We start from the raw sequence: 23,100 nt of genomic DNA, 5'->3' as shown, positions 1-23,100 counted from the left end.
TAAAAAGAAAGTAATATCAAATATTGGAAGATGGTCGATTTAGAGGTGGCTTGGTTACATTTGGCAAGTATATGTGTTTTAAGTCATAGATCAAATCGCCCCAGTGATGCCGGAAGCATGGGTATCGATCGTGGATCTCTATCATAGTACAAACCTACCAGAGATGGTTCAATAACGTCATGCAGTATAGATCGATCTCTTTTTTAATTATCAGTTATCAATATCACAAATATCAATGATACATGTATTATTGTAACGCCTGCTACCAGAGTATCATCACTAGGGTGAAAGAACCATTAGTGCACAGTGCTGGTGTGGGAGAAAATAATCGTTACTAGTACTGATTAGCTCATGCAGGCACTTAACTGATTAGAGTGTCGCCACGTTTTCCCCAGGCACACTTTGAGTAGCATTGAATAACACAATATGAGCCCTAAGTATGTACTCTATCCGCATTGAGGCCCTTTAATTCCGTGGATCCATTGGGTGGGATAAAGTGGGAATGCACGTGCTGCATGTTGGTATGTACTTTCTTGGAGAACAAAGAACCCCTCCCAGCTAACGGGAGTTTGCATTGTAGCTCAGCCTCCCCCTCCCTATTCGTCACATTTGTCATTACATACTCGTGGGATTAGAACCGTGCAAACGGACATATCCAGCCGTTCAATTTTGACATCCGGGCTTGCGGGAAGGTGGGTGTTCGGCCAACTTACATACATGTATGATCTTCCTCACTAGCTCAATAATAATCTCGGTCCTCTTCTAGTTCTCTCAGGTCTGCAACGGTCGGTATGGCAGCGGCAGCGGTATCTCCAGTCCGTGAGTACGGAGACATGTCGACAGTGATGGCGGTAAGTTGGGATAATCGTGGCTATCCGTGCATTAGCCAGGGAATGCGGCACCCTAATGGCAAATACCCCTAACCAGACCGTTTAATTGGTTATCTGTCCGTTATCACGAACCATTTACGCTCACATAACTGTTTCGTAGAACTCGTATAGTTTGCAGAATAACTGGTTTCAGTTATCTTGATATCAATTTAGGTTGTTATGGTTCTAGGAGGAGATACTTCAACATTTAATAAATTATTTGCTATCAATGATATCATAACCACTGAAGAGGTTCTCACTTGTATCACAATACTATGTAACAATTCCGTGATCCAGGTTCGTTTCATATCCTAGCCCCAATTTTGATATGCAGCCCTTCATTCAATTACATGTAGTACGGCAACTATTGGGCTGCTTAGTGGCAACTCGAATTTTCTGTCGTTTTCCCAAGGGAAGAAATCACATTTCTATCCGGCTGAACTGCATCATGGCTAACGAACTCGGTGGTGGTGGCCATTAGGATTCAACTTATTATAGTTGAACGTTGCAGCTCAGATCGACTTTGAAGTCGTCAAATTTTTACTTTCCTAATACATAGCGGGGTCACTAATTCATAGCGTAGAAGGTATAAGTATGCATGTAACGAGATCAAATCGATCAACCTTAAACTTAGAGCTAAGCCTGAGAATTGAAAAAGCATACAAACTTGGGCAGTGTCTAGCCCTAGTCCCGTTCTAACCAATCTCTTCGACACTATCGGGACGAGACGGCTGTATTTCTTGCAGCGGGTTCCAGTTTTTAGTTGTTTGTGACCCATGGGAATTTTGTGGCGTTCAATCATAAAAAGCCCGATTGAATTCTTTCAATTGCCTGGAGCCGAAAGCCAAGGTAACACAAGACATTAGCTAGAGTAGTCCTTTCAGCTAGTCTAGGGTCCGGAACATGGACGCCACAGTTAGACGCCTTAGACAACATAATGTGATTAATGTGAGTATAATAACTTAGGTTTTTAACTGTTCTGTCACGTCACGGCCCGCACGGTCCGTGTTATGCACAGTTCGTTCAATCTTGAATTAAGTACATTTTACCAGAACTTTTAAAACCGATTCCCGTGGATTATGTGTACTTGTGCTCATAGTGTGCTTCACAGATAATAAGCAAGCTATTATTGTTGTGGGTAAAAACACTTCAATAAATTTGTCTTCTGATCTCCCGATCAAGGTATTCCAGATTTGTAGCTCCATCAATACTAAATCCTCATATCAGCGTTTGTAAAAAGTTTTTTTTTGAAATATTTTGAACTCATACGCTTCGACGTTTTTGTTAAAGACCGAATATGCGCTCTTTTCCCCGTCTTTTCTGGTCCCAGTATTCACATAGCACATCCATAAAATTCCTGGTTTCCGTTCATTTAGTAGTCGTTCGACTTTTCCTCAACGCGGCAAGTATACACTTCAAGCCTACATACTACTCCCGAGTGGCCGATGCTAAATATAAATAAGAGTTAGACGAACCTATGCAGAACATAAACTGCCCGTACCCGTAGAACGCAGCGATAGCTTGAAGTAACAGATACAGATGGAACTGCCGAGATGCGCGCAAAGAAGTTATTGCCCGTTGGAAAAGATGCGCGGGTGATCGATCAGCTAGCTCTTTTCTATAGCCAGCAAGATCAAGATCCGCCTTCTTGATGTCGTACGGTTTCTTCACCCGTTTTGGTTTATTTTGTTCTTTCTTCTGCATCGCGTGTATGTTAGGGGGCTAGGAGACGATGGGGTGAGGTCAAAACAAGCATATGTCAGAGCGTTGGGAGTGCTGACTAACTCGGGCGTACGCCTATCACAGTTTATCACTCGGGACACACACATTGCCGTTGGCCGTATGTAAGACATGCTCAAATATGCACCTACCTGCCAAACAATTGAGATGAGAGCTACATGTAGTCAAGCCAGGGATTCGGCCAGACCCTGGACTAGCCTCATCGACTAAGACCACGGCTTCTAACACATCTGGGAACTCTGCCCTTCCTTTTTTTTCTTTTCTTTTCTTCCTCCTACATATCCCTAGCCTATGGTTGAATGCATAAATATGCCACTCTTTTTTTCTTTTTTTAAGTTCTAGAGTACATTCTCATATCATCCAATCAGGCCCAGAGTAACCCTGATCCATCCCCTTCTCCTCATGCCGGTGATAACGAATAGGACACAGAAGCGTTCATCCGAAAGTTAACTAATACATAAACCAGTAGATACTCTCTATGGACCACCATTACCCCACTTCATCCTCCTCGGCAGATCTAGATTGACTAGTAGGAGATGGGTAGAAAACAGGCAAGAAGGTTTCCTGCATCACCTTTCCCATCTTCGTTCATCCGCATGGACTATATGGCCAGCCAGCAAGGAGATCTGAATTCACCTTCTTCGGCGATCATATAATTCTTAAGCCGCCATAGGTGGTATTTTCCACGCCGGTTACTACTCTTAGATCGATCTCAAGATCAAATTATAAGGATCCCGTGGGGCATAGTATAGTCAGTCAGCCAGTCAGCAGTAGCAGTGTCTGTCCATCCATCCATGGGAGGATTTCCGCCCGTCTGGGACCGGAGACAGCGCAATAAATACAATTATTCCAGCCAGTTAAACGGAAAGCCACATTTATTGCGTGCGTGCGTTCGTCGAATACAATTCTGCCAGCAAATCGGCTTACAACCTGCAGTTTCCCTCACGTGTACGATTCTATGGAGATGGATCGGGATACATAGAATGCACGTTACCTAGCTGCTGCTACCTATTCTTCCTTGCTCTGCCCTGTTTTGCCTTGTACATCACATCAGGGCACACACACATCAATAATTCCCTCAAAAATACCGTACCTGCCTGCAGACTTTCGAGCAAGCTCACTCTTAATCTCTATTTCGCTCTATCTCCTAACAGGAACTACTGCGGATTATTAGTACTCTTCAAGAAAGAGCAAGCATCATCAGCAGCGCAGCAGTAGAAGAAGAAGAAGAAAAAGAAGAAGGAAAAGAAGAAGAAGCCTTTCTCCTCTACACCTTCCACCCTCCCCAATCCCAGCTAAAATTTCACTGTCTGCAACTACCCTCACCCACAGCAGCGTACTCTCACAAATAAGCACAGGCACGAGTACAGTAAAGAGAAGAAATGTGTCAATACGACGTTTTCCACCATATCTCGCCCTGCAACACCTTCATATATTATCTCACCCATCTCTGTCGCCGTGCCAAAGGGCCAGGGCATCGATGTATGGTAGTTAATCTGAGACAGAAACACGTTAGACAAGGCAGTCCCTGCGGGCACCCGTCCGCCTGTGATTGGTGCAGGTACATGCCTTTCGGCGACGGAGGAGAGCTCTGGAACGAAGCGAAATCTACACCATATGGCTATGGCGCCGGAGCAGTAGCAGGATTCCCGCCGCTGATCATCGATCCGGCAGGACTGCCTATACCCATACCCACCATACCCGCTCAGCTGGTACAGACGGGATCCGGAGTGGGTGCGGGACCCGTGGAATATGATGGAACCACTTATTACGTTTCGCCAGAGGAGTTTCAGAGGCGTATATGGCCTGAGATCCAGGAGCGTAAGAGGAAGAAGGCTGCTAAAAGGCATCTGAGCATGCTTGAGGCTGCAAACCGCACCCCTACTATTGGAGAGTCAATGATCGCCGTCACTAGCTCTACCTCTCCTCAACCACTGGAAATAACGGCTCCAGTGCGGGTGGGAGCAACGCACTGCTTGAACCCGGAAGCAAAAGAATACCAGCCCAGACAGCGTGCGCTTGAAGAGAGGGGGCTCCTCTCGTTTCAAGCTTTACCATACGCACAATGGAAGTTCTATGAAGGGCCTGCCCAACAAGGCAAGCCAATGATGGCTGTGAGCTTTGGACCTCTACCAGATTTGAATGGTGGTACTATAGCACCTTATTATACCCAGGATTTATACAACTACAATTATATTCAACCTCAATGGTCGGCAGATTGGGGTTATTTTGAGCCTACCTACTAATACTTGGTCAACTACATAATATGGATTGCAATGGACCTTTGGATATCTAGCTGGTATAATCTGTTTGCCACCGCATCTATTGTGGACACTTTTACTTGTAACGCACTTGGTTGTTATTTTTCTCTTTTTTCTCTCTCTTTTTTTCCCTTCACTTTTCAATTTTTTGACTTTTTATTGGGAGATGGTATACATGTGGGGGGGGTTCTAATTACAGGTCGATATGAAGGGACTGAATAATGTAACTACCTACTTTACACACACAATAGTATTTGTACCTCGATTCTTCTCTTTTTTTTTTTTTGTTGATCATTGATTATTAATTCGACTTGTTCCCTTTGTGTAATTTACCACAACCGGCGACTACTCTGCATGCTGTATGTATGTCAATCTTAAGAGGCGTTGCCAAGAAACCCGCATTATTACTTTGATGCACAATATTGCTTTTGTTGAATAGATACACATGTATCCAGTTGAGAATACCATATAAGCTTGGTCTCATTCTCATGTGGCCATCAAGTGTTGCGATGTGCACGCTAGCCAAAGGCTAATGCAACCTCAACTTAGCTCCAGTCACAGATTCTCACTCGGTCATATTGTTCCCCCACATCATTATTATTCAATTCTAAAGACGAGCCCAAAAACACAAAACACAGCTATCTACAAAGCGCAAAGCACATATATTCTATCTACAACCCACTAAACCCCGCCGCCACAGCGCCCACCACCGCCGCAACGCCCCACACAAGCGCACTTTCCCCCCTCAGCATCACCGCCGCGCCCTCCTCCGTGCTATTCCCGCTGGCACTCCCACTCCCACTCCCACTCCCACTCCCACTCCCACTGCTGCTTCCACTTCCACCGGAGCCAGAAGTACTGTTCCCGCCGTCTATCTCGGCAAGGAACGGATACTTGCTTGTGTCGAGGCCGGGGCAGAGCGTGGTGGCGTTGGCCTGGTCCGAGAAGTCGGCCTCGGCGACGGTGGGACCGACAATATCGAGCATCCACAGGTTCTGCTGCGTGGTGCAGCTGCTGTTGCAGTATGCCTTTGCGGCGTCGGAGGTGGGGTCGGTGATATTTGTGATGTCCTCGCTGGGGCCTGCGATGAAGGGGTCGGTGGAGGGGAGGAGGTAGCAGAATGTGTCTGTGGGACTGTGGGATTGTTAGTTTTTATGCTAGAGGGGGAGAGAAGGGGGGGGGGTGGGGGTACTGACAGGTCCTTAAGACACCCGGCATAGTAGAGATACTCCACCATGTACATACTCTCGTTCAAAAAGCTACTGAGGAAGAACTGACCCCTCTCGCTCCCCTCCCACTTTGTCGCCGCATCCGTCGACCGCGTCAGGTCGACTGTGTTAGCGGCAGCGACGTCCTCGTCGGTACACGCATCGCGCAGGTCGTCGCGCCACGACTCGAGCCCCGCGATGCACTCGGGCGCGCACAGCTCGGAGAGCACGGGGAGGTTGAAGACGTCGGCCTCGGAGAGGGAGCTGGAGCCTTGGAACTTGAGCAGCCAGTCGGAGCAGGGGATGGGGGCGGCCCAGGCGGCCGTGCAGGCGGAGGTCAGCGGCGCGCTGGGCCGGATGATGGCGTTCCAGTACATCTCGTCGTCGTCGGATTCGAGGCTGCTGTTGAAGGAGATGGTGGCCTGGACGAGGCCGACGGCGAGTGCGAGGAGGGTGGTCTGGGAGAAGCGCATTGTGATGGTTGATGGTAGGGTGTACTAGGGAGGGACTGGTATTAATTACGACTACTGCTAATTCTAGTAAATGGTGATATGCTGTGAAGAAGAAGAAGAAGAAGAAGAAGTGCTGTAGATGCCGCTGGGCCTGGAAAAGTTATCACAGTGGTACTCCCTCTGTCTTCTTATACACCCCTTCCCCCCGCTTCCTATAATTTCCTCTCTTTCTTATTTCTTATTTTTCTCCCCAATCTATTTTCAGTCCTCCTCCTCTCAATTAACCCCTAACTCAACCCCCCCCCCCCCCCCCAATTCATGCCAGTGCTTTTCTCTCCAACTGAGCCACCATATGCGTCTGTACCACGCTGCGCCGTATTATTAATAAAAATAAGCTTGATCCGCACCACATCCAGCGCCTTGGCAGCGGCGATAGTAGCTAGCCCTTCCTAGTTCTCTAGTAGACTCCTGTGTGTGATTGGCTGGATTGACGTGCTTTGTTAGCCAGTAGGGTGTGTTCGGGCGGTGAGTCAAATGGTAGGTATGTATATGTATTGACAGAGCCCGCCTATAGCTAGCTAGCTGCAAGTAAGAAGTCAAATCTTATTTCCATCCATGGCCAGGGCCCGTGGGGCAATGCTTGTTTTATGATCAGTGCAGTACAGCAGGCAGTTTAATAGGGACCGTTAGTCTACAAATATTAGCGAGCGAGGGATTATCCCTAGCTGGCCCAGTGCAAATAGTTGGTTAGATTAGTTGCGCGGCCCAAGTAGGTAGGTGGGTATCTAAAACGTTAATATTGCATGACCTGATCTCGTCCCGTTTAGGAGCTCGGCATATAACACGCGTTGGATAAAGCGGGCCCATATAGCTATCGCGGTCTCGGGGGTGCGGGATTGGGTTCGGAGTTAATACTTGGTTCGGGATTGGCTCTAGAATTGGGGATTGGCGAATTGGAGAATTGGGGGACTGGAAGATTGGAATGTTGGGGGATTTGGGGATTGTTGCTACCACCTACTACTAAGCTGGGCTGTGTGGGCATCATCCCACCCCAGCGGTTGGATGACAGCCGCCACAATAGTACTTCAGTATTAACTTAACAGTAGTAGCAGTAACAGTAGCACCGTCACAGACTAACAGACAGCGCCAATTCCCTCTCTACTCTCGTCCATGCTCCCCGACTGAAATTAAGCACCCTTACCCTGCCAGACCCCTGACACTCTCCACTCCCATGCCCAAGACCAGGATCAGCGCCTCACGAAACATCACTCGACACCTCAACCAATGACAGCCCGGGGTTATGATATAATAGAGATAGAGCAGCTACATGTAGTTAACATGTAACCGGCCCCTCTTTCTTTCTCTTCTCTTAATTCTTATCCTTCCTATCAGCTAGGTACCGTACAGCAATAAACAATATGACATAAGCGTCAGTCCTTCTTTCTTCTACCCATAAAAAAATCCACAGCAGCAATAACGGCCAAAGGTACAATACAATACAAAAGCAGCCATCAAGAAAACACACAATGCACAAAAACTAAAGATTACAGTACCGGGAGGGTACGGGGAAGGGGAGAGGAGGGGTGAAAGGGGTGAAAGGGGTGAAAGGGGACTATTATCTCAGCCTCTTTCTCCCCCGCCCCACCCGCCTTCACACCACCAACCACCCCCGGAGGACGCACGCACGTACGACGGGCAATAAAAAAAATGGACAATAGAAAAAAAAAGGCGAGTTATAAAACACACGGCACCTCCGCAATAAACCACTCCACTACTATGCACGCACACACCGTCTACAAAGCAACAGCGCCGACGAAAACAGCGGCCATAAGGGCCACCACACCACCGATCCTAACTCTATCTGCTCCGGATCCCTGTGCCTGCTGCACAAAATCCGACGACCCACTTGCGGCGGTCTCGCTGCTGGTCGACGCCGACCCAGTGGTGGTGGTCTCCTCCTCACCCCTCAAACCGTTCGCGCCGGTACCGGCACCAGTCAATCCGGGGATGGTCTCGACATCGGTTGCGCTCGGCGATGCCCCACTGCTGGTCTTTGATGCCGGGAGTGCGGCGGTCATGTTTTTGCCGGTGCCGAGGAAGCTCTTCATGACGGTGCCCTTGTCGGTCATGACGACGTTGCTCTCGTAGCCGGCGGCGTCGTCGTAGATGTAGGAGACGGAGCCGCTTCCACTCTTCTTCGCATCTGAGGGGGGGTCGTAGCACTCAATCTTGACCTCCTTGAAGGTCACGTAGTAGTAGCCGTTGTCCTTGATGTCCTGTGAGTCCCAGTCAATCTCACCACCGGCCCAAGCAATGGTTCCGGGAGCGTTGGAGGCAAGACCACCGGGCCAGAGGGAGAGCTGCACGCGCGAGGGGGTCTGGGGGTAGTTGTACTGCTTGGTGGTGGAGTTGTAGGTATCGGATTTCTTGAGCACACGACCGACCTGGCCGTCGACGGACCAGGTAACGGTATCGGGGGTCCAGTCGACCTCGTAGGTGTGGAAGTTGTTGTAGGTGTCCTCCGAGAGAGAGATGTTCCCACCATTTGTGTCTGCGCCCTATCAGCAAACCATCCCACCTCCACAGCAAACCAAAGCCCAATCCCGGAACAGATAAATACTCACAATTCGGTACTCCCTGCCAGTAAAAGTTTGTCTGCGTTGTATCCAGATCCACACCAATCCACTCATAATCAATCTCGTCCTTCATATCACTCAACAAGATAAACGCCGACACCACGCCCTTGCCCCTGCTCGTCTTGAGCGTCGCCGAGATCTTGCCGTACCACACATAGTTCGTACTTGCTAGGACTGTTCCTACAGTGTCGGGCGCCATTGTCAGTAGCAGCTGGTTGTCGTAGATGGTAGGCTCGCCGTCCGCAACCCAGTCCGCCTTGCTCGGGTCGCCGAGATATTTTGTCTTGTCGGCGATGCGGTCCAGGTTGCTGAAGGTACTGTCGATGTTCTTGCACATGGGTGCGGGCGCGCACGAGTCGATGGTGGCCGAGTGCTTGGGGTCGCACCCGCCGAGGCAGTAGGCTCCGACTCCGCAGACGCCGTATTCTGGGGTGCCATTGAGCGTTAGTTTATGGGAGGAATTGGGGTGCGGTCATTGGAGGGGAGCGGGGGAGAACATACGGGAACAGCAGGGCTTGTCGGAAGGACAGTTTCCGAGGCCGACGCCGCACTCGGCGGTGATTTGGGCGTAGGCGACGGTGCCGAGGACGGCGGCCGTGAGAATGAGGGTGTTGAAGAGTTGGACCATTATTTAATTGTTATCGGGGGTATTGTATTTGGTGGGGTGGTATATAGGATAGTATAGACCTATACTCGGATGGTCAAAAAGAAACCAAAAACACCGAGTGATAGTTAATCGAAAAAGAAATATATATTTCAATAACAAATATGATTAAGGAACGAAAGTGGGATTGAGATTAGAACGACAGACAAACAGCGAGCGTGAACGAACGAATCTCGACTGAAGGGGCGGGGGGAGAGGAGAGGAGGAGAGGAGGAGGGGGGGGGGGGTTGAGAGACAGGTAAGCAGGAGAGGAGGAGAGAGAGGAAGAGAGGAAGGAAGGAAGGGAAGGAAAGAAAAAGGACGAGAGGGCGGGAATGTAAACTTTATGGAAAGATGCAACCGAATGCAGCCGCCTTGTCCGTCTTCTCGTATGAGAGGTCAATCAAGTGCTAGACACAGATAACCAGGCCCGAAAAAACACACACTACGTACACACTTACCGCGAAAGGGGGGGTCTTGGGAGAGAGGGTGAGAATAGGAACAGGAACAGAGGAAGGGAAGGTGAGGCGGCGGGGGGGGAAATGATAGTCTTGGTCTTGCTTGGTTTTTGGGGAAGGAGGGTGGCCGAACTGCACAGAAAAAGGAAAAGGTCACAGCCAGAATAGAGACAGGAACTGGCTAGGTAAAAAGCAGGTAAAGCAGCTGGCTAGCAGGGGTGTTTGTAGGAAACGAAGATGTATTGCTGCAGCTGCTGATCTTGATAGTATCGATAGCAATCAATAAATCCGTCAATTCCTACCCGGTACAACTGCAGAGTAGTAAGTAGTAGCAGCTAGCTGCTGGGGCGTCAACGTCCTGTGAAATGAGCGTTAGGATAAGAATAGGAAAAGGGAAAAAAAAAAAGGAATCTCTAGAAAATAGACACCTAGGCCAGGAATGGGTGAATGAATGGGTGGGTATTAAAAAAGGACTGTGTGGGGGAGGAGGAGGGCAGAGAATGGGAAGCTAGTACTTGTTTCCTCATGATTGCCCACATAGACTAGAAGGAAGGGGGAAGGAGCCCACAAAAAAAAAAAAGAGAGAGACTTGAATTGAAATACCAAAGCGTGAACCAAAACCGCCCCTCACTCTCTATCTACACAATCCCTACCTACCGCCCCCCCAATCCAGACCAAACATCATGATGCGAGGAGGTCCAGGTGGTAGTGGTGGTGGTCGTAGTCGTGGTGAAAGAGCTCCCCATGTCCTACAGTAACGTCGTCCCTACATACAGCAGCTGCAGTGCAGTAGAACTCTCTCTCTACTCTAGGCAAATAGGAAGTAGTAGTAAAAAACACCCAGCGCGCACTTCATTGGCCGCCACGCCACATCCAATGGGAATCCGCCCATGCGTCGCATTTCCCGACGCGGATCAGAAGCCCACCCGTTCGCTCTGTGCAACTTTGACATGTCTTATGTGCAGTTGCAGCGAGAATCATCCCTATGGGCAAAGAGCATTCGTCCGTCCCTACCTACTCTACCTATGTAACGGCCGCCGAGAGAGGAGATCAAAGAAGGCAGGAATGTAGAGTAGGCATTGTACCTACATGAGAGAGTGTGTGTGATGTGTGATGTGATGTGATGTGATGTAGGTACAAGGTACGTACCGTAGAGGTGCCTGAGAGGCAAAGTGCAAATATCGAACAGGAAGTGCAATTACGACAACTGCCTATCTTCCCACGATGACCTCAAAAGTGCAGTAATAGGCCATCTCCATCTGCTCGGTAACGCAGGCAAAGCAAAGAAGAGAGAGATTCACTTCTTAACCTCACCCACCACTGACTGACCTTACCTCACCTGATTTGCCCGCACAGCCCTCCCTCCCTCCCTCTCTCTCGCTCTCGCGGCGGACGAAAATACCCACGAGAAGGAAATGTTCGAGAAACCGCAACCGTACAATACAAACCCTCCCTTTCTACCCGATCCGAATTCCGGGACACCGTTACTCCGGGGTTTTCCCTCCAGCTAGCTAGCTAGCACAGCGTTTGTGGAGCAACAACACCCTGGGAGCAGCTGTCTACTCTAATCAGGCAGTTACTTTTCTAGTTGGGTCCTGTCTGGTTGGTCCGTTGGTTAAACAGCATCAACAAAAAAAAAACCTAACAACCTAATCTACATACGGCAACAACCCTCGCCTGGGGGCGGGCCCTGCCTGAATTGAATTCAACTGACTTTGCTGACGGTCCGGGGCTCCCGCAGCAGCTGTGAGATGCATTTCTACCCTATCTCCCATACAGAACAGAACAGAAGGGTTAATTCAAATCGGATAAAGTCCGCCCCCCTCCTCTCGGGAAATTGAAAAAGGTCACAGTGCCAGCCAGTGCTTCAGTCAAGTCGGATCTCTCGCTTGCTTTAGTGTGTGTCCGCCGCCGCCTGCCCGGCCATAAATAGCATCATTGTAGGTAGGCCAAAAACGAGGGCGCCGCGAAATTACATATACCTTCTCCAGAAGTGTGCGTGTGTCCTGGATAGGCCCTGGATAGGCGATTTGACAGATAGATTGGCAGGCAGCACACCCTCGTGATCAATAATCCCAAAGTTAGAGCAAGAGAGAAGGTGAGAAAGGTGAGAAGGTGAGGTTCAGCTCAGATTGAATCCCATCGTTTAACCTTCCCACACATCATCGTCATCAATCTGGGTTCTGTATTACTCTACACCCAGCTAGAAGCTAGGTACTCTAGATACGCGTGTTTGCGCCTCTGGATCTAGTGCCTTGAGACCTAAATATCGGGTACTAAACCGGACGTTACGAGGTCTATGTCTATTTTCAAGACCCCCCCCCCTTTCCCTTCCCTTCTCTGCTATGGCCCTCTGGGAGTTCTTCTTTCCGCTTTCTTCGTTAATCCGCCGAAAGACAGCGCCAGATCACCTGAACCCACTGCTCTAGAACCTAAGTAATGGTTAGCTAGAGATAGCACGGCGCTCTATATATATCATACGAGCAAGACCCCTACCATACCTACAACCGACCTCGGGATTGTAGATACTGGACCCTTACTGGACCCTTACATAGAGCACTCTATTCAGCTGCTCTAACTACATCATCGCTCAAACCCTAACCTAAAAAAACAAAGCACAAAGCACCCAAACAAAAACAACTAAACTAGACCAAATAAAACGGTCCCGCTTAACCGTAAATACAGTAACTTCCCTTCGTCTATCTCTGTCCGGCATAGCTAGCACACCCTCCATATCAGATCCCCGACAAGGGAGGGTCGCTTTTAAGCTCGTCGGGATATATCCGGCTCTTGTTCCTCGGTTTCCGGTTTTAGGGGTGGATGCTCGTAGCTTAGCTAGCTGGTCCTCGGATATGATACGGTAGAGTGGAGTAGAGCAGGTAGCTAACCCATATATAACGGTAGAGCACGCTTGGGAGAAGGCACGGGAGCACGGAAGGAAATGACGGTGCTTTAAATATCCTCTCTATCTACTCTAGTTAGAGTAGAGTGGAGGAGAGCATAGAGAGTGGTCTAGCTAGTCGGTACCGATGGAAGCTGGCGGGCTGTCAACCGTGCATACGATGGATGCCATGGTGTGCTATGCTGCTTTTGGGGGAGCTAGAGGTGGTAGGGTGGTAGGCAGGGGAGGGAGGTAGATTAGGGCTTGATGGCAGCTTCGGCTGTGGGAAGCCGAGGAAGCTTCTATTCTACATTCTCTAGAAGAGGGCGAGAGATTGAGGGGGGAGGGGGAGAGTGCTTGTTCCCCCGGAAGGGGGGGAGAGATGTAGAGATTGCTAGGTAGCGTGGCATCACAGCCCGTCACTCGCCAGAGACGGGATCCGGAAAGGAAACATCCATCTACAACAACGGCATCCGCAATATCTGTCGGAAGTAGAGTGAAGTAGAGTAGAGGGCAGCTCGCAATCTACACAATTCCCACCCACGGCCACCCAGCGCAGCGTAGAGTAGGTAGTCGGATCATGCCATCGCTCACCGGTAAAACGGTAAACCGCTATTGCATTTTTGATTTAGATTTCAATTGCAATATATGCCATGCTATTGCAATTGCAATTGAGCACTGGCACGCACACACACACGTACACTCAAGCCTCATTACATACGCTCCCCCGTGAAACGCTGCCTTCATTAAATACATGGAGAGATAGCAGTTGTGGTGGCTTGCCGGCCGCGTGCGCCGTGGGTGGGTGGGTGCTTTGCAACAATCGCATAGTAGTGTCTCCTCCATAATTACAATTTCCATATGGTTGGGGGGGGGGGGGGGGGTGAGGGGAGATTAAATAACGTCTGTTCACCACGATAGTGTGATAATAGTGTGGGGTATAAGATGGGGCCATAGTCCCCTTCCTAATATCGATCTGGGAGATTAGGCTGCGAGGAGAGATCCGAACCTCAGGTTTACTTTTTTGGAAAAGAGGAAAAAGAAGAAAAGAAAAAGACGGTGGTGCATGGCGGGGTAGACATATAGGTGGGTTGCAGTTTTTTGCAGTTCGGCGGGCTTGATGGGGGTTTGTCATTATGGGGGGTTGTGTAGGTTGTAATTATCATCGCTATTAGTACTGGTGCTACGTGATATTGCATTCGTGATCGTGATCTGTCGAGGATGTACGTCTGTAGAAACAGAAATTGGGTTTTTTGATAGCGAGCCTGTAACTCATGCCTGCCTGTTATAGATGCATCTTGTCTAATGTGTTCTGTAAACAAAGTTGAGATCCAAAAAAGCTACTTGTATCGACAACGCTGTATTCCTATATATCGATCACAAGCTTCAAGTAACCCAACTCTGTACCGAGCCGTAGCACAAGAACACAAAAAAACAAAAACTGCTTATCCCAAACCCACCAATCCCCCTCCACTCTCACGAGAATTTTCTCCTCTACTCAGGTAAGTACTCACTCAGAATATCACTCCCCTCCCCTCTGCTCTACCCTGACTGAGCACGCGAGCACTCCAGTCTTGGCCATCCCCGGGCGATCCCCCAGCCAACCCGCGCCAACAGCCCCTGAACGAAGCCGCATCTCGCTCGCTGACCCTTCGTTAGTCCCTTTCTACCCGGCAGACTCGCGCTCAGCCAACCCGATACGGCCCACCACCTCATCCTGCGTTGTTGCGTAGCAGTTAGAGCACCATCTATCCATCCTTCACTTACTCTCCCACTCACTCACTCACTCACTCACTATCTCCACCCTCTCTCTCTCTCTCTCCCTCTTACAGCACATACAGACGATAAATACATATAGAGAAAAAAAATGTCAGACCTCGACGGCCAAGAAGACTCGCTGCTCGGCGGCCCCCGCAAGCAGCGCTGCAAATGGCAGGGCTGGATGCAGATCGGGCTGGGTGTTTGGGCCGCTGTGGCCACCGTTGGTAAGTTTACTACAGTCCCGGTTACGGTTATGGTTATGGGGGGGGTGTGGAGATTGTAGGGGCGGGGGGGGGGGTAGCTAGCTAACGTTAATTGCAGGTATTGTCGTCATTGCGGTGATGTGGGTTCACGCAGACACTGCACCGGGCAGTGGGCTCGACAAGTTTCCGCCCTCGGGGAAGAAAAACATTGTGTTTATGGTCTCCGATGGTAGGTTCTCCGTCTTCATTAGAGGAGGAGGAGGAGGGGGGGATAGGGTTAGGTCTTGTATTAATACGGTTGATATAGGTATGGGACCGACGTCACTCGCCCTCACGCGCGAGTACCGCCAGCTCACAGACGGGCTCTCATGGGACAACACCCTTACGCTCGATAAGCACCTTATCGGGACCAGCAGGACCCGCTCTACAAACAGCTTGGTGACCGACTCGGCCGCCGGAGCGACCGCATTCTCGTGCGGTATCAAGAGTTACAATGGTGCGATCTCTGTGCTACCAGATGGATCGCCCTGCGGAACTGTTTTAGAGGCTGCAAAGAAGGCGGGTTACATGACTGGGTTGGTGGTCACCACTAGGCTTACTGAGTATGTACTCTCCTTCAATATCACCCGGAGCTTGGATTAGAATTGGAGCTGATGTTGTTCGATGTAGTGCTACGCCTGCTTGTTTCTCTGCCCATGTCAACATGCGTATGGAGGAGGACCGTATTGCGGAGCAACAGCTCGGCGACTATCCTCTTGGACGCGTTGTGGATCTGATGATGGGTGGTGGTGCTTGCCACTTCCTCCCCAACAGCACCGAAGGTTCCTGCCGTAAGGATGACCGGGATCTTGTCACGGAGGCCCAGGAGAAATTCGGCTTCCAGTATGTGTCTGGCCGTAAGGGTTTCGACTCCCTTGAGAAGGGTAAGAAGGTTAAGCTTCCGCTTCTCGGACTGTTTGCGTCAACCGACATTCCCTTCGAGATTGACCGTAAGGACGAGGAGTACCCCAGTCTCGACGAGATGACGGAGGTTGCATTGAGGGTGATGGAGGAGGCCACCAAGCACAGCGACAAGGGTTTCTTCCTCATGGTTGAGGGCAGCAGAATTGATCATGCCGGCCATGGTAACGATCCGGCTGCACAGGTGCGAGAGGTGCTTGGTTACGACAAGGCCTTCAACAGGGTTCTCAAGTTTGTTGAAAACGCAAAGAACCCCAGTGTCCTCGTCGCTACCAGTGACCACGAGACCGGTGGTCTGGCACTCGCTAGACAGCTCCACGCCAGCTACCCCGAGTATCTCTGGTACCCTGAGGTCCTTGCCAATGCCTCATCCTCCTCCGAGTACCTCGCCGCCAAATACGCCGGTTACAGCGGATCCAGCTCTTCGGAAGACGAGTTCGTCAAGAAGATCATCCTCGAGGAAGGTCTCGGCGTCCACGACGCCTCCGAGGACGAGATCGAGGCGCTCAAGGCCGCCAAGTCCGGTGCCGCCTGGGTTCTCGCAGACATCATCTCCCGGCGCGCGCAGGTCGGCTGGAGCACCCACGGACACTCTGGCGTCGACGTGAACATCTACGGAAGCAAGGGGTCCGAGAGACTGCACGGGAACCACGAGAACACGGATGTTGGAAACTTCATCAAGGACTTTCTCGAGATTGATGTTGACGCCGTGACGGAGGAGCTCAAGGAGAAAGGGGTCGACAGGGCCGTCACCATGGAGGAGGTGGAGGAAGGTGGAATGCTGGTGAGCCAGGTAAGGGAGTACCCGTGGATGGGCAGGAGCTTGCATGAGCTCGCAAAGGACGGGTTTGAGACTGCAGGGGTCGATTGCTATCATGGGGACTATAAGCACAAACACTAGAGACAGAGAGAGGGAAGAACAGAGAGGAGGGCACGATATGTGAATGCTTTTTGTGTTGTGTCTTTGTGTTTTGGGTGTCCCTTTCTTGGACTTTGAACTTTGTATACTGGGTTTTAAGCTTGTTTTTTGTCTCTTCTCGCGATGGAATGTTTGTGTTATTGAGCTTGCATTAATTAGGTTTTATTTTACCTTTATCCCCCCCACACACATTCGAAATTGAGGATACATCGTCATGCATTGTCGTGTAAGAATAGAGTTTTTTTTTTTTTTGCTTTCTCCGGCCATAATTACATATTTGCCAAATCCTCCGCGAAACCTTGAAAAAAGAAAAGAAGAAACCGTCATTGCTCTGTAGAAAGGGTCCTTACTTCCAAATACTTCGTGGGTTTGACGGTAGGCTCGTAGTAACGTATGTGAGGGAGATTGTAGGTAGGGTGGGAAAGGCGGATTCGTACAGGTGGGTTTGCAAAGTTTAAACACCATGCAGAGTCTGGGAGTGGGATGTTGGGCCGCTGTGGGGAACTCAAGTGGGTTCGGTTCGTTGGGATCGTGGCTAACCTCTGTTTGTTACACTGTTATTGTAGGGGTATGAATGAGGGAGGATTATTGGCCGTGTACTGTTGGAGAGTTTGTCTTCTGGCTGGCTGGCTGGCTGGCTGGATGGATGGATGGATGGATGGATGGATGGTCTGCGCGTTGGTTTGTATTTATCTATACTATTGTAGCTACAAATCAGCCAGTGCGATCTAGAAAGCTCTCATCCACCAGCGCAGCCCGGTGCTAAAATTCTCAACGACAGCAGCCGTAGGCGTAGTTATAGGTGCGGGTGCGGTTCTCTGCTCCAGATTCATCCTTAAACATCACCACCCCCCCCCCCCCCCGGCCGCGGCGGACGTACGACACAGTCTACAGCCCACTCAAAGTAGTTAATGGGGGAGGGGGGTTCTATATAGCTGCTCACTGATCTCTGCCATTCATCTGCGGGACTAAGAATATGATAGGCCTGTCTAGTCTGGAGGAATATGTAGGTAGCGTCTCGGTGGTTTTCTTCGGACTAGTGGGTCTGACTCTTTGTCGTATGTACATGTAGTTGTCTGTGTTGTCATTGTGAATTCTATAGATGTGTGCCTGGGAGCTAATTCCTTCATGGGCGGTCACTCGCTATCCGGGGCGCGACTTACATTATTTTAACATCTCTTGGCAACAGAGTGCGCATACATACAAAACAGCTTATCGTGTATCGAATAAATCGTTTGCCCGAAACCGGCCCCCCACCTCCGAAATCTGTTCAGAGACCCTTCCACCCTCCGCAGCTGAAAACAAAAAGGAACTTTTCATTTTAATTTATCAAAAGCATAGTTTTACCACCACATACTTGTGGCTCGTTCGTAAGCTTTTCTCTCTCTTCTATTTTCACTTTGGAGCGTTTCTGGACAGGGACAAAAAGAAAAAAAAGAAGAAACCCTAGAAATGCATATGGAGATATATAACTGAGGATTGACCAAGACTCAAAGGAAAGGGGGTGGGAAAAAAAATGCGAGTATGTAAGATCCTCAAACACCGTGCGTCCGTCCCAAAAATAAACTAAACTTGAAGGAAATGAGGATAATAAAAATAATAGCCCTGACCTTAACACCAGATACACATCATTATCCCCTGGTATGATGCAATCTTTTTTCGTGAAAATAAACTCAAATAGTAGAAACAAAGGTACTTTAAAGAAAACAAATAAAGCGAGGGGAATGCTCCAAACACATGTCGTAGAAACCTGTTTTTCCAAGATTAACATAATAAAAAAAAGCAATTAAAGTCCGAACCCTGAGAAATGGTCACAACTAAGAAATCCCATCCAACCCACACCATAGGTCATTATCCAATGTATTCACTCACAGCCCTAACTCCCCACAACACCTCTCCCATGAATCTTGCCTGACAGGCCAATAGCGCCAACAGACACTTCTCTTCACTCCTCAATCCGCCCATCCCTTGACCTGCTCCGACCCAGTCCGCTACGCTGACCATATCAGGCTGGGCGCAAACCCTTTTTAAATACCTCCTTGAACCCTTATCCAAAAGCACTTTGATCTCACTGTACCGAAAGTCGTCTTTCTGAATCCCGAGCAGCCGCAAACTGTAGAACCATGCTGCTTCCTTGAAGCTCTTCGGTTCAAAGACATACCTTGGTGGTGACGACGCTGAACGTCCCGAGGATATGAACGACCTTCCAGTGCGATCGTGACGGTCTGGCGGTGATGCGAGAAAATCTTCAAACTCTGCGCTATTTATTCTACTTGAACTATACTCGCTTCTGGTACTGGAGATTTCATCGGTTAAAAGTCTCCTCGGTGGCAACATTTCTAACGCTGAGGCGAAGTATACTTCGTCGTCGGCATCCGCATCTTGCGCCTCTTTAAAGTAACGGTCCAATACATCTACGACGCTATCAAGATAGTCCGAGATGATGCTGCTTGCGTTGCGTTCCCACTCAAACTCCTCCATGGGTAAAAATTCGTACTCACGAGAGTTTGGGTCGAAGTCTTCGTGCTGGCGATCTATACTTTCTGGGTGTAAAAAACGAGTGTAATCTTCAATAAGAACATTCACAGGTAATTGCTCGCCAAGTAAACCCATCGTGTCAAAGAGCGAGCTCGTTGAGCTTGACGGCGAAAGAAGGTAGTCTCGAGCCGGTAACGGTCTCGCGCTTGACAGACTGGAGAAAGGAACATAGCTGTTTGGGGCCGAAAGTGAAAATCCATCTAAACCTGCAGTTGCTGGGGGAGGTGGGGCATCTTCACTTGTGGCACACTCCTCGAAAGATTTCCTGCGTTTCTGGCTCTTTGTACGATGGTGATGACGTTCCTTTGGAGTTCCTAGTGTTACAGCTTCTTTTTTCGGGAGCGGAGGCGGTACATTTATTAGGTCCGATGGCGCGAGGACAGGACTAGCTGGGCTACTTGGGTTCGACACGAAGGGGATACTGCCGGTCGGTGTTTTCCTCCATTTTTCTGGCCCTTCTTCAGTTCCTTGCCCAACAGCTACCTGTGCTCTTTTTCTACTTGAGTGTCCCGACGTAGATTTCAACGAATCCCCATCTCGCCTAACACCACCTGATCCTTCACTTGGGGGATCTGTGGATGAAGACTGGACAAAACTTCCAAAAGGAGCTACCGGTGTGCACTTTTCCAACGTCCTCACCGTTCCACCTAGCAGATCTGCCTCAGGCAGTATACCCCATGCAAGAGCCATTGCTGATTTTCCATGATAGAAGCTCATTATGATAATAGCTTGGAGAGCCTCTGCTGTTGTCCACTTATGTTCGGGATCCAATTCTTCCGATTCATCCCCACGAATAAGCTCTTTGACATGGTCTTGTGTGATGGTCCAAGGACGGTGCGCAAGTAACATATTCAGTTTTGAAATCCGCTGCAGTTTTGGTGGTGTGTTCTGGATCCCCTTTAACCACTCTTTCTCGCCTCGTATGGTCAAGAATTTTTCCGAAAGTAGCGATAGGTAGTATTGACACTTTTTCTCGGCCGCAGCAATAATCCCCAGGTAAATTCTCCACTTCTGGGGAAGGGGCCCGTTCGGCGAGTCGTCCGAGACAAATAGATCAGTAGCCTCCCTGTTTACCTCCCCAAACCTTGGAAAATGGAAGAGAATCTTGTTCAAATTTCCAACCCTTCCTGTACGCATATAAGCGTTCACTTGTAGATATCGAATATCTTCACTAGGAGGTTTCGGTTTCGGCAGAAACTTTGGAATCTGCCGACGGGGATGATTACGTCTTTTGAATTTGTAGGATGTGTTCAACCCGTTTGGTGGAGATGGCGGCGTTTGAAAAAGCGATGATACCATAGAAACCGTTGTCCGCCTGCTACCTCGACCAAAAGAACCAACTGGGGTTCTACCACGGGAGGTAGAACGAGTGCGATCTCCATTCATAGTTTTATTAGGGTCCGGAATCATTATTCCCGATGCTAAATTTCCATTCCCACTCGACTCCCTCGGAGAGAACATTATTCCGTCCTCCTCATCTTCAGAAAGATCAAGAGGGTTGGGAGACCTTGGGTTTGGTGTAGCAGGAGTCCAGGGCCCGTAGTTGAGGCCAATTGTTTCCCCTAAAGGAATGAAAAATGACGGCCCTCTTACGGGTACCTCGGGTATTTGGGCTCCAGCTCTCTACCAGATACACAGAATTGAGTTAGAATCTTTCAATAGATGCTTTTGTATGAAATCAAAACCATTATGCGCAAGTTTACCTCTGCTCGTTTTAATATCTCCCTGCATCCCTTTCTAACGTCTTTGAAAGGGCAGTCGAGTGAGAATCTCAGCAACCAAGTGTAAAAATTTTCTAGATTGGTCTTCATTTCCTCCAATCCCCATATTTCCTCGGATACCTGGCGACCAGCCCAAGCTAAATCTCTGTTTGCAAACTCAAAATCCCCCAGTCCCCTGTTGGAAAATCTTACTGCACCGTCAGTAAACGAACCTGTCTCTGTAGGAGACACGGCGTATTCCACCCCTGATATTGATGTCCAACTGTCTTCCTTCTCTGGAGTTAGAGGTAGAAAGTTGTTGTATGGTGCCTCTAGTATCCGAGGCGTCACGATGCTCAAATCATCTGCATCAAGTCCAAATACGTCTTCGAAATGCATTTTGAAACTAGAATCTCTCCGAAGGATACCCCGTTGGCAGCTTGGGGCGGGCGAGATACCGGAGCCATTACTTGACTGGCGTGCAATGGGGGGTCTATTCAAGTGAGGTGATAATGGTGTCCAGGAAGTCCTGAGATAATCCTGCCACCCACTTGTCCAATAATCCACGACATGCCCAAGAGTTTTGAGGGCACTAGAACGTATCAGTAGCTCCTCGTCAAAGAAGCAATTGAATAGGCCGTGACGGAAGGTGTTGGCCGTTTCTGAAAGGAGAAGAAGGTCAGTCTCGGAAAGTCCTGATTGCAGAGGAGACGGTTTACCGAGCCTTGGTCCGTTTTTCTCTCCCCCCATGCCAGTTTCGCTCGAATCAACTCCGCAGGTTACTTAAGATTTCCGTCTACTCGCTTCCAACGGGGTCCCGCGTAACCCCACGTAGCCTTCTAATATCGCTTGTAAATGCTCTGAAAATAGGGATGTTGAAGTCCAGGTAGAATGTGAAGATGTTGGACAATTGTGGATGTGTCAAGGAATTGGCATAAATTGACCAAGAAAGCTAGTGAGCTCGTGAGAAACTCCCAAGAACTTTGATATTTTTTGGAGACAAAACGCCGATTGTTTGTCAGGAGTTCCGGTATCTCCCTATGGGACTGCTACGGCGGATAAGGAATGAGAATGGAATGGGGAAGAAAATGAATAGGTAATTTGCAAGCCCAAAGATAAGCTGTAGCTCGATCGAAAACGCCGGGTATGTAGGTAGCTGGGGATCTCTAGCGCCGAGCAGATAGATAGAGATGGCTTGTCCCACAGTAGACGGTTGGTAGTAATCCGCTACACAAGCAAGCCAGCCTACCGAGTTTCCCTGCTGTAAGGGCTGGGACAATGACGACAAGAAAAGAAAGAAGGAAAGGAAAAAGAAAGAAAGAGCCGCTGCCTAGAGCACAAAGAAACTAGAGTCGAATCGGGTGAAGCGAGATGAGCCTGGGGTTCACGAGATGGGTATGTAAAAGGATATGATCGGATCAAACTGCCACTCGGATGAGATAATTGGTTACAGATAGGTATCGTGTGATATTTACACGAGTAAACAAGAAAGAGCGAAGGTTGGCAGAAGAAGATGGTTTTCTCTCCCGTTGGGTGTCCGATAGATCTGGCGGAGTGGTTGTTACTCTTGGGGGGGGAAGAGAACTTTGATCTGAGACGTATGATTGATAGCTTCAAAGATGCACTAACATCACCACCAGCCGCAGTGGCAGGGAAGGGAATCGGCAAAAGCACTGGCAGGGACACCAAAATGACGACGAACTCGAATGATATCGGGCACGAGGGGACAGGAAAATATTCCGCGGTAATCTTTGACACGGTGGACGGATGCCCTTTTTTCTGGGGAAAGGCAAGCCTGGGCGGCGTTTCCGTCCCGTCTTTTTGGCTGGCAAGGGATTGAAAACGGCAAGGTGCAAGGTATGAAATCTAGA

At 49.3% G+C, this 23,100-nt stretch overlaps 7 protein-coding genes across 7 annotated transcripts; 3 read left to right on the top strand and 4 right to left on the bottom strand.

Moving 5' to 3' along the window:
• Positions 1–2,018: 2,018 nt before the first annotated feature.
• LAJ45_02560 (uncharacterized protein) lies at positions 2,019–2,573 on the bottom strand (the record flags this gene model as incomplete). Its single annotated transcript, XM_046112151.1, has 3 exons — positions 2,019–2,079; positions 2,139–2,226; positions 2,345–2,573. 3 exons carry the CDS (start codon positions 2,571–2,573, stop codon positions 2,019–2,021), a joined length of 378 nt encoding a protein of 125 aa, XP_045975051.1.
• Positions 2,574–4,174: 1,601 nt separating this feature from the next.
• LAJ45_02559 (uncharacterized protein) lies at positions 4,175–4,855 on the top strand (the record flags this gene model as incomplete). Its single annotated transcript, XM_046112150.1, has 1 exon — positions 4,175–4,855. One exon carries the CDS (start codon positions 4,175–4,177, stop codon positions 4,853–4,855), a length of 681 nt encoding a protein of 226 aa, XP_045975050.1.
• A 686-nt stretch (positions 4,856–5,541) lies between these two features.
• LAJ45_02558 (uncharacterized protein) lies at positions 5,542–6,551 on the bottom strand (the record flags this gene model as incomplete). Its single annotated transcript, XM_046112149.1, has 2 exons — positions 5,542–6,004; positions 6,067–6,551. 2 exons carry the CDS (start codon positions 6,549–6,551, stop codon positions 5,542–5,544), a joined length of 948 nt encoding a protein of 315 aa, XP_045975049.1.
• A 1,772-nt stretch (positions 6,552–8,323) lies between these two features.
• On the bottom strand, positions 8,324–9,794 carry LAJ45_02557 (uncharacterized protein; the record flags this gene model as incomplete). The annotated part of the gene is made up of 3 exons (XM_046112148.1): positions 8,324–9,081; positions 9,155–9,592; positions 9,668–9,794. The coding sequence occupies 3 exons, from the start codon at positions 9,792–9,794 to the stop codon at positions 8,324–8,326; spliced, it is 1,323 nt and encodes a 440-aa protein (XP_045975048.1).
• A 4,490-nt stretch (positions 9,795–14,284) lies between these two features.
• Positions 14,285–14,881, top strand: LAJ45_02556 (uncharacterized protein; the record flags this gene model as incomplete). The annotated part of the gene is made up of 3 exons (XM_046112147.1): positions 14,285–14,296; positions 14,566–14,650; positions 14,721–14,881. The coding sequence occupies 3 exons, from the start codon at positions 14,285–14,287 to the stop codon at positions 14,879–14,881; spliced, it is 258 nt and encodes an 85-aa protein (XP_045975047.1).
• Positions 14,882–15,015: 134 nt separating this feature from the next.
• On the top strand, positions 15,016–16,973 carry LAJ45_02555 (uncharacterized protein; the record flags this gene model as incomplete). Its single annotated transcript, XM_046112146.1, has 4 exons — positions 15,016–15,133; positions 15,231–15,341; positions 15,420–15,714; positions 15,782–16,973. 4 exons carry the CDS (start codon positions 15,016–15,018, stop codon positions 16,971–16,973), a joined length of 1,716 nt encoding a protein of 571 aa, XP_045975046.1.
• A 1,869-nt stretch (positions 16,974–18,842) lies between these two features.
• On the bottom strand, positions 18,843–21,979 carry LAJ45_02554 (uncharacterized protein; the record flags this gene model as incomplete). Its single annotated transcript, XM_046112145.1, has 3 exons — positions 18,843–21,152; positions 21,233–21,891; positions 21,949–21,979. 3 exons carry the CDS (start codon positions 21,977–21,979, stop codon positions 18,843–18,845), a joined length of 3,000 nt encoding a protein of 999 aa, XP_045975045.1.
• Positions 21,980–23,100: the final 1,121 nt, after the last annotated feature.

Source organism: Morchella importuna, assembly GCF_003444635.1.
Source record: "Morchella importuna strain M04M26 chromosome Unknown Morimp01GS004, whole genome shotgun sequence".
In the NCBI taxonomy this organism is placed as follows: Eukaryota; Fungi; Ascomycota; class Pezizomycetes; order Pezizales; family Morchellaceae; genus Morchella; species Morchella importuna.
Note: the sequence above shows the minus strand (reverse complement) of the source record. Positions and strands in the feature narration are given on the sequence as shown.